This window comes from Salvelinus namaycush, chromosome 2 (genome assembly GCF_016432855.1).
Source record: "Salvelinus namaycush isolate Seneca chromosome 2, SaNama_1.0, whole genome shotgun sequence".
Classification (NCBI taxonomy): Eukaryota; Metazoa; Chordata; class Actinopteri; order Salmoniformes; family Salmonidae; genus Salvelinus; species Salvelinus namaycush.
The window spans coordinates 79951257-79961836 of NC_052308.1; the positions used below are offsets into that span (position 1 = coordinate 79951257).

At 51.0% G+C, this 10580-nt stretch overlaps 1 protein-coding gene across 1 annotated transcript in view; it reads left to right on the forward strand.

The window, feature by feature from the left end:
• Positions 1-9711, forward strand: part of LOC120023767 (calmodulin-regulated spectrin-associated protein 3-like) — a 28924-nt gene extending 19213 nt beyond the window's left edge. Inside the window, exons 8-22 of the mRNA XM_038967867.1 lie at positions 162-301; positions 2080-2173; positions 2369-2420; positions 2748-2809; positions 3084-3114; positions 3646-3844; positions 4004-4707; positions 4846-5690; positions 5811-6070; positions 6368-6478; positions 6762-7053; positions 7928-8075; positions 8747-8862; positions 9067-9185; positions 9427-9711. Of these exons, the coding sequence (XP_038823795.1) occupies positions 162-301; positions 2080-2173; positions 2369-2420; positions 2748-2809; positions 3084-3114; positions 3646-3844; positions 4004-4707; positions 4846-5690; positions 5811-6070; positions 6368-6478; positions 6762-7053; positions 7928-8075; positions 8747-8862; positions 9067-9185; positions 9427-9711 (3458 nt within the window). The remainder of the gene's footprint in view (positions 1-161; positions 302-2079; positions 2174-2368; positions 2421-2747; positions 2810-3083; positions 3115-3645; positions 3845-4003; positions 4708-4845; positions 5691-5810; positions 6071-6367; positions 6479-6761; positions 7054-7927; positions 8076-8746; positions 8863-9066; positions 9186-9426) is intronic.
• The last annotated feature ends 869 nt before the right edge of the window (positions 9712-10580 follow it).

Consider the following 10580-nt stretch of genomic DNA (forward strand, 5'->3'; position numbering starts at 1 on the left):
GATATCTACCCCTCTCCCTTCCCCCCCCCTCCTCCTTCCTCTCCCTCCCCCTCTCTTCCTCCCCCTCCCCCTCTACTCCTCCCTCCTCACCCTCTCCTCCTCCCTCCACCTCTCTTCCTCCCCCTCTTCCTCCTCCTCCTCCTCGTGCCCCTCTCCTCTAGATGTGTGTCTGAAGGACACCATGTCTGTAGCAGACAGTCTGTATAACCTGCAGCTGATCAGAGAGATCAGTGAGACCAGTCTACAGAGGTGCTGTCACCTGGAGCTGGAGGACCTGCTCTACGCCCCGCCCACACTACACGTAGGTACAACTCTGTCCAGGACGTAGTACTAGACCACTCCACAACACTACACGTAGGTACAACTCTGTCCAGGACGTAGTACTAGACCTCTCCACAACACTACACGTAGGTACAACTCTGTCCAGGATGTAGTACTAGACCTCTCCACAACACTACACGTAGGTACAACTCTGTCCAGGACGTAGTACTAGACCTCTCCACTACACTACACGTAGGTACAACTCTGTCCAGGACGTAGTACTAGACCTCTCCACAACACGTAGGTACAACTCTGTCCAGGACGTAGTACTAGACCTCTCCACAACACTACACGTAGGGTACAACTCTGTCCAGGACATAGTACTAGACCTCTCCACAACACTACACGTAGGTACAACTCTGTCCAGGACGTAGTACTAGACCTCTCCACAACACTACACGTAGGGTACAACTCTGTCCAGGACGTAGTACTAGACCTCTCCACAACACTACACGTAGGGTACAACTCTGTCCAGGACGTAGTACTAGACCTCTCCACAACACTACACATAGGTACAACTCTGTCCAGGACGTAGTACTAGACCTCTCCACTACACTACACGTAGGTACAACTCTGTCCAGGACGTAGTACTAGACCTCTCCACAACACGTAGGTACAACTCTGTCCAGGACGTAGTACTAGACCTCTCCACAACACTACACGTAGGTACAACTCTGTCCAGGACGTAGTACTAGACCTCTCCACAACACTACACGTAGGTACAACTCTGTCCAGGACGTAGTACTAGACCTCTCCACAACACTACACGTAGGTACAACTCTGTCCAGGACGTAGTACTAGACCTCTCCACAACACTACACGTAGGTACAACTCTGTCCAGGACGTAGTACTAGACCTCTCCACAACACTACACGTAGGTACAACTCTGTCCAGGATGTAGTACTAGACCTCTCCACAACACTACACGTAGGTACAACTCTGTCCAGGACGTAGTACTAGTCCTCTCCACAACACTACACGTAGGTACAACTCTGTCCAGGACGTAGTACTAGACCTCTCCACAACACTACACGTAGGTACAACTCTGTCCAGGACGTAGTACTAGACCTCTCCACAACACTACACGTAGGTACAACTCTGTCCAGGACGTAGTACTAGACCTCTCCACAACACTACACGTAGGTACAACTCTGTCCAGGATGTAGTACTAGACCTCTCCACAACACTACACGTAGGTACAACTCTGTCCAGGACGTAGTACTAGACCTCTCCACAACACTACATGTAGGTACAACTCTGTCCAGGACGTAGTACTGGACCTCTACACAACACTACACGTAGGTACAACTCTATAGAGCTTTCTCTGTTCAGAACATAGACTTATACAGATGTAGGATCTTAATTTGAGCCAGTTTGCTACAGCAGGAAAATAATCCTGCAGCAATAGGAAAATGTGGATTATTACGTGGATTATAATATAATGGACATTTTTTGCAGGGGTTGATACATTTTTCATTAGGGCAAATCAAGTCTGACATGTTTAAAAGGACATTACAACCTTTAGAAGCCTTTTTAAACATTGAATACCCTACAAATTCTCATCAACAAAAAGAGTGATCAAATGAAGATTCTACATCTCTTCCTCTCCTCTAACCTACCACTTCCCCGTCTGTAAACGACAGATGGTCAGATACAATTTTGTTACTGGATTATTACTGTAAAAAAAAGGGTTCAATTAAAAACGTAAACATTTTTAATGAAAAGTTACAGGTGTTTATTCGACCTGTTCTCCTTCAGGTGAACATCATGAGTTTCATAGCAGAGCTGCTGGGATGGTTCGAGGTGCATAAACCTGACTTTGTCAAGCCATTACTACCTCTGGACCTGACAGGTAGGGGAGGTCTGTGTGTGTGTGGGGGGGTGCTCTCCCTCTCTCTCTCTGTGTGTGTGTGTGTGTGTGTGTGTGTGTGTGTGTGTCTGTGTATCGTGTGTGTGTGTGTGAGAGAGAGAGAGAGATTAGACCGCTGTATAACCTGTTTATTGGGCGTTATGGTTGATAACACAAATAGGTTTCTCTGTGTGCCAGATGCCTCGGGGTTGTTGGACGGCACCAGTCCTGTCAGTGGGAACAGCAACAGGTAAACTCAGGACACACATTCATTCTACATGTAGTTATTGTTTGACAAAGCAACCGGGAAACTACAGCAAGCAATCAAGTGCAATGCATTTCCATGTTCTTTCACATCCATTACTATGACTCTGTGTTATATGCTGAATCTCATTGGCGTCTCTAACATGTGAAGTTCTCAGGAGTCTTGGTCATGATGTGTTGTGGGTCTAGACCCCAAGGAGAAACCAAACAGAAACACATCCACATGGCCTGTTTATTGTATCTATGGCAGAATAAGACGTGGTGTATATTACAGATAGAGTCATTGTGAATAATAATGTGTTTTCTGTTCCAGTGGCTCTCCCTCCTATATCTTCAAACAGCCCTTTGTCCCCATATCCTCTCCTGCGTCATCTGGTAAGAGATGAGGATTCTGGGTAATGTAGTTTAAAGCTGCCTTTCTGCGTCTGTGGGCTTTTCCTCAATTGCATACTCCTCGTTGTCCTCTCTCCTCGTCTACTTCTCAAAACCCATTGGAGGGTAAAGGTCAGAGGGGAGGGACCCCTGGCTTTCTCATCCAATAGGTTTTGAGAAGACGACGAGGAGAAGGGACGCGAGGAGTATGCAATTGAGAGAAGTCTAAGTGTTGGAGATCTCTTCCTGACTACATCTCCCTTTCTGTCACATTTAGAAGGGAACATGTGGACCAAGAAACAGATCCGGTGAGTAGGATGGCTGTTTCAGCCTGTGAAAATATATATTTAGGACCAAACTCCCAGTTGATTGAACCTCTCTCTCTTCCTCCCTCTTTCTCTCCATATCTCTCTCTCTTCCTCCCTCTTTCTCTCCATATCTCTCTCTCTTCCTCCCTCTTTCTCTCCATATCTCTCTCTCTTCCTCCCTCTTTCTCTCCATCTCTCTCTCTTCCCCCCTCTTTCTCTCCATATCTCTCTCTCTTCCTCCATCTTTCTCTCCATATCTCTCTCTCTTCCTCCCTCTTTCTCTCCATTTCTCACTATATCTCTCTCTCTTTCTCCCTCTTTCTCTCTCCATCTCTCTCCATATCTCTATCTCTCTCTCTCTTTCTCTCTCTCTTTCTCCCTCTTTCTCTCTCCGTCTCTCTCTTTCTCCCTCTTTCTCTCTCTCTCTCTCTTCCTCCCTCTTTCTCTCCCTCTCTGTCTCTCTCTTCCTCCCTCTTTCTCTCCATCTCTCTCTCTTCCTCCCTCTCTCCCTCTCCATCTCTCTCTCTCCAGTCGTCCTCTCTCGGCTGTGACCTTCAGTATCCCATTTGGTCTGGACAGTGACGTGGACGTTGTCATGGGCAACCCCGTGCATTCCGCCAGCACCAACAGCCTGACCACCGGCGTGCCCGCCATGATGACTTCATCGAGCATGATGTCATCGGGGATGACACGGGTCCCCTACAGCCCCCCCGAGGACCTCAGTCACCTGGTCAGCGCCTCTGTCCCTCAACGCTCCTCCTGGGGACCGCACACACACTCACACACACCGGCCCTAGGGGAGCTGCCGACCGTCAAGATCATCCACACTCCTGGAGGAGGAGGAGAAAGAGGTGGAGGAGGGAAAGGAGGAGGAGGAGGAAGAGGAAGGCCAGAGCCACGCTTGCGTCCAGAAGGAGCTCCTGCAGGTTTCTTCCTTCATTCTCCTGAAGACGACCTGACCCAGCTCAGCAGCTCCGCCCCCTGCCGCTCCGGAATGCTCTACCGACCAATAGGAGGGGAGGGGGGCGGAGGAGAGAAGCGGAGATTGGGAGGCAGGGAGAGGGGGGAGAAGGGGAGACGGACATCGGATGGCTCGCGGGACGATGACTCGGTCCTCCGCGACGGAAGTGTGGACTCATCGGAAGCTTCCGACGACCTTCCTAGAAATGCCCCCGGCAACGTCCGCCCTGGCCACGATCGTCACGGCAACGGCAGCGTCAGCAACACCGGTGGCAGTAGCGGCAGCCCGCGGATGACGAGCTTCGCCGAGCGGCGGGACAGAAGGAGACAGCCGGCCGCACCGGGAGAGGAGTCAGCCAGCACCCCGACCCCCACCACCCCCACCCTCCATACCCCCACCCACACCACCCCCAGCCCAGGAGGGAAGCACCCTGAGCCGGGTACAGAGGCCTGGGAGCTGGGGGCCCGCCTGGAGGAGAAACGCAGAGCCATCGAGGCCCAGAAGAGACGCATAGAGGCCATATTCACCAGACACAGACAGAGGCTGGGCAAGACTGCCTTCCTACAGCTGAAGAGAGGAGAGGGAGGAGAGGAGCCTATATCTCTGGAGGAGCGTCTCAGCCGCATGGAGGAGCAGCTGAAACAGGAGGAGGAGAAGGAGGAGAGAGAAGAGGAAGAGGAGAAAGGGAAGGAGAAAGATAAGGCAGACAAAGGGAACTCCCGTCCGCAGGCGCGATTGGAGAAGCAGGTGACGTTTTCCATGGATACGAGGAAGGGGGCCGAGAAAGGGGCGGATAAATGGGAGGGGCCTGAGCCGGGGGGAGGGGCTGTTCTTGGGGAGTATAATGAGGTGGTCCTGAAGCTGAGTGAGGCTCTGAGGTCACTACAGAATGACATGCAGAAACTGACCCAACAACAACAACAGCTAATGGGCAAGAAGACCACACCCAAAACTACACCTAAAACCACACCTAAAACTACACCCAAAACGACACCTAAAAGTACACCCAGGACACCACCCAGGACCCCCACTAAGAGTCCGACTAGAACCCCGACCAAGAGCATCAGTAAGGTTTGGGTGATCCCTGCAGGCTCCAAACCCCCCACCTCCACTACCTCCCCCTCTCGCAGGGCCCTCCCCCAGCTCTCCTCCACCCCTCCCAAAACCCCCATCTCCTCCTCCTGCCCTGCCCCACGCACTAAGATCCACTCCTCCTCCCCCCGTAGCCCTAAACACCACCCGCGCCCCTCCCACCCCCACCCCCGCCCATCTGAGTTGAAGTTCCCTCCTTCCACCCGTGTCCTCACCCCCCCGCAGCATGTGGACTCCCTCCCCCACCTGCGACGTGTCTCCCCCAGCCAGTGCCAGGTCCAGACCTCCTCCTCTTTCCGTATCGGGGGCCCCTGCACCCCCCAGGAACCCCCTGCCGCCATGCTGCCCCAGCCTGAGGAGAGTACCTCGGAGACGGGCTCCAGCGAGACGCCCACCCAGTTCAGCCTGGAGCTGGAGGAGCAGGAGGGGTCAGGGGGAGGCCGGCCCGTGTTTCCCCAGCCCAGGAGAGGCCGTTCTGGGGGTGGTAGCAGCTCTGGAGCCCCCTCCGAGGGCTCCTTTGAGAGCGAGACCCTGTCGCTGTCGGCCGCTTACTGCGGAGGAGGGGAGGGAGGAAGAGGAGGAGGAGGAAGAGGAGGAGGGAATCGTTGCAGCCTGATGGAGGTGTCCTTGTCATCCCTGGGAGGGCCAGAGGGGGGCAGCGACGAGCCAACTGACACAGAAGGACAGGAGTTCTTCTCTGACTCCATGAGCGACCACACAGAACCTCCAACAGGAGAAACGTTGGAACCTACGGAACCCACGGGAGAACTGAGAGAATCTACGGGGGATCAAGTAGAACCAAGAGTAGAACAGACACAGAACACAGAACTCCTAGAACCCTCAGTGGAACCCACAGAGCAGACGGAACCGGAGGCGAGAGGAGGGGTTGGATTCTTCTTCAAGGTGAGTCTGGCGGAGGGAGAGACGGAGAGAGAATAGTCCCTCCCAGAAACAAGCACTAACTAACCCTCTGCCCTCTAGGCCCTTAGATGTAGATAAGACAACATTACTTGAGGTTCATCGTTTCATTATTGACTCATCAGGAAATCAAAGATGATGTGTTTCTAGTTGTAGCAAATAAAGTAATGACAATGTGTGTTTTTGGTGTGTGTGTGTGTGTGTGTGTGTGTGTGTGTGTGTGTGTGTGTGTGTGTGTGTGTGTGTGTGTGTGTGTGTGTGTGTGTGTGTGTGTGTGCGCAGGAGGAGGTGCGTTGTGAAGATGAGATGGCTCAGAGGAGAGCTGCTCTGTTGGAGAGACAGCAGAAAAGAACAGAGGAACTGAAGAGGAGGAGACAGTGGAACGAACAGGAGAGAGAGAGCAGGTCACACACACACACACACACACACACACACACACACACACACACACACACACACACACACACACACACACACACACACACACACACACACACACACACACACACACACACACACACACACACACACACACACACACACACACACAGAGAGACAGACAGACAGACAGACAGACAGACAGACATCATCCACTCAACAAATAAACATATAGATCATCACCATAATACTAACCCCACTTCCCCTCCATCTTTCTTTTAGACCCCCCTCTGAGGAGGAGGAGCGAAGAGGCTCTCTCCCACAGACCCCTCCCCTGTCCTGCACCCCTCCCCCCGCCGCCGGTGTCCCCTCCCTCACCCCCCCGACCACGCCCAGTCGCCGTGGTGATTTCACGCGGAAGGAGTACGCCCACCGCCAGCAGATACGCATCATGTCTGACCTGGATAAGGTGCTGCGTCAGAAACCCACCAATCAGGGACGAGTCGCCGCCAAGAAGTCCCGCCCCCGACCTCGGAGCATGACCCGGGAGGAGTCACAGCTGTCCCGCAGCCCAGCAAAGAGCACTATGGGTAATGGAATCGTAACGATAGGGTGTCTGTGTCTGTGTGTGTGTTAGCCAGACGCTCTACTGTTCCCCAGTGTCTGGGAGGGGGGACGGGGGACGGGGGACGGAGGTTCAGGCTTTTGTTCCCGCCCAGCACTCTGATGCTCTAGTCTTCTGCTGCTTTACTCTGGATAATGACAAGTTATCAACATACTGTACATACCCTCTCTCTCTCTCTCCCTCCTCCTCTCTCTCTCTCTCTCTCTCTCTCTCTCTCTCTCTCTCTATCTCTCCCTTCTCTCTCTCCCTCCTCTCCCTCCTTCTCTCTCTCCCTCCTCTCTCTCCCTTCTTCTCTCTCTCTTCTTCTCTCTCTCCCTCATTCTCTCTCTCTCTCCCTTCTCTCTCTCCCTCCTTTCCCTTCTTTTCTCTCTCTTCTTCTCTCTCTCTCTCCCTCATTCTCTCTCTCTCCCTTCTCTCTCTCCCTCTCTCCTCTCTCTCCCTTCTTCTCTCTCTTCTTCTCCTCTCTCTCCCTTCTTCTCTCTCTTCTTCTCCTCTCTCTCCCTCTCTCTCTCCCTTCTCTCTCTCCCTCCTCTCCCTCCTTCTCTCTCTCCCTCCTCTCTCTCCCTTCTTTTCTCTCTCTTCTTCTCTCTCTCCCTCCTTCTCTCTCTCCCTTCTTCTCTCTCTTCTTCTCTCTCTCCCTCCTTCTCTCTCTCCCTCTCTCTCTCCCTTCTCTCTCTCCCTCCTCTCCCTCCTTCTCTCTCTCCCTCCTCTCTCTCCCTTCTTTTCTCTCTTCTTCTCTCTCTCCCTCCTTCTCTCTCTGTCCTCTCTCTCATCTCTCTCCCTCCTCTCTCTCCCTCCTTCTCTCTCCTATCTCTCCCTCTGTCTTTTTCTCTCTCCAGGTCCTAAGTTGACTAAGGTGTACTCACACTCCTCTCTCAACCTGGCTGCTATGGCTGATGACTCAGAAAGCCCCGTCCCTGACAACACCGTCCCTGACAACACCGTCCCTGACAACACCGTCCCTAACCCTAGCAAGAAACCATCCAGGTAACACTTCTACTTCTCTCTCTCTCTCTCTCTCTCTCTCTCTTTCTCTCTCACTCTCTCACTCTCTCACTCTCTCTCTCTCATTCTGTCTCTTTCTCTCTCCCCCTCTCTCTCTCTCATTCTGTCTCTGCCTCTCCCTTTCTCTCTCCCTCTGGTATATTCATCCAGGGTAAAAAAAATAATTTAAAAAAAGGCCACCCGAGCTGTTCACAACTACCATAGCAGTGAAAACTACAATTCATTTAAAACAGAATGGGTGGGGGCCATAATGTGGGTGGGGGCCACAAAAAAACGAATCATGAGGGGCCTCACTTGCTCGTGCATCTGCGTAACCACATCCATCCAAGATTTTTAAATGTTAAATCTAATTCCCTGCAATTCTACAAATTTTGCCATGGGTGGAGAATAAATAAAAAAAATGTCAGTTTAACTTAGATATCCTAACATAATCAATGTTTTTCTCTTGTTACGTCCTGGCCAGTAATTCTCCCATGATTACAAGTTTACATAGCTGGCCGCTAGACTAACTTAGCAATCTAAAAACATCTAGCTGACATGGCTAATTGAGTGACTGTCAGTGACGTAACAAGAGAAAAACTGCTGATGAGCCAATCACATTTCAGAACTACACCTTCAGTATTCTACTAACTCTTACCCTTCCTTTCTTCCAGCCGCCCTGATTCGCCCTCACGTCTGATGTCACCGAGCCGACTGGCCAATCAGAACGGAGACAAGGACTGGGAGATCGGCTCCAATGGCTCCTCCCCTTCCATTCCAGAATACACCGGTACGACGTGATAGGAAATGGAATGATGTCAAAGAATTGTCCTGTTATAAAACTGTTGTACCCTAAATCAAATCTAAACTTGCTTGTATGTGTGTGTGTGTGTGTGTGTGTGTGTGTGTGTGTGTGTGTGTGTGTGTGTGTGTGTGTGTGTGTGTGTGTGTGTGTGTGTGTGTGTGTGTGTGTGTGTGTATGTGTGTTTCCCAGGGCCCAAACTGTTCAAAGAGCCGAGCTTCAAGTCCAATAAGTTCATCATCCACAACGCCCTGTCTCGCTGCTGTCTGGCTGGCAAGGTCAACGAGACTCAGAAGAACAAGATGGTGGAGGTTGGAAGTCCTCACTGTATTCCACACAACCCACATAGGCCTATATACACACACAGTACTAACTAACCAGACCTGACTTCAAATGAGTTTTCGTTGAAATACTGCTCAAAAGTGCACACACACACACACACACACACACACACACACACACACACACACACACACACACACACACACACACACACACCCACAGAAGACAAGTTTTCATCCACACGAACATTGTTTTCTCTCCCCCCACCAGGAGATGGAGAAGAGTCCAGCCAACCACTTCCTGATTCTGTTCCGTGATTCCAACTGTCAGTTCCGAGCCGTCTACACCATGAGCCCCGAGACTGACGAGCTCGTCCGATTGGCCGGGGTGGGCCCGCGTGTCGTAAGCCCCGCCCTGGTGGAGTCCATCTATAAGTACAGCTCCGACAGGAAACAGTTCAGCTGTATCCCGTCCAAGACCATGTCCATGAGCGTCGACGCCTTCACGTTACCAGGACACCTGTGGCACAGCAAGAGGCCTAGCAAGCCAAAATAAACATGTATATATACATACATACAGGCATGGATACACACACACACACAAACACACACAAACAACTGAATTACTGTTTGTCCTGCATGGGACACACTACCCCTCTCGCCCTTAAATCTCATCGGACCTACTGACTATTGACGAGGTGCTTTCTCTCCCCTGTATGTGCATGGAAATGGAACAGTCCAACTATCCACCCTTATAGAGAAGGCTCTAAGACTCGTCCACACGCGGGGGATACTGAAGACCAGTTGATGTTGTAAAAATGACCTTTTCAATCTTAAATGGTTCCCCTACACAGGAAACACACTCTACACAAAACGTGTATCTTTCTCTTTTTTAGTTAAAACGTTCTCCTGTAAATGTCTGAGGTACAAAATGATTGTTTCTCTGATACCCATAAACCCTTTGGCCTTATGTTCTGTTCTGTTCACTACTAGCTGAAAGGCTGGAGGCATGCTGATAGCCATTGTGTAGGTTGACTAAAGTTTTCTGTTTTATAACACGAACACAATCCTTCTAATGCCTTCTGCCCGACGACTGGCAGACACGGGACCTTTATTATCAAAAGTGGACTTTTATTTTCCTGCAAACGGTCAAAACAAGGAATGGAGGACATTTGTTGTTTCTTTAATGTGAAAAGGAGAAAAGAACACGAGATGTGTGTTCCCCAAAATAGCACAAAATCAAAGATTGTACATAGTTGTGACGGACGGGCCATCGCTGGCAGACTAAGGCCTAGATTCAATCCGATTCTGCACTAAAGCTCGACTGAAATTTAAAAGCACTGTTCCCGCATTCGCCAAGACTGCATTCTCGATAAACGCTGAATACGTCGGCCAAATCGGAAATGACCTTTAAATTTCAATCAC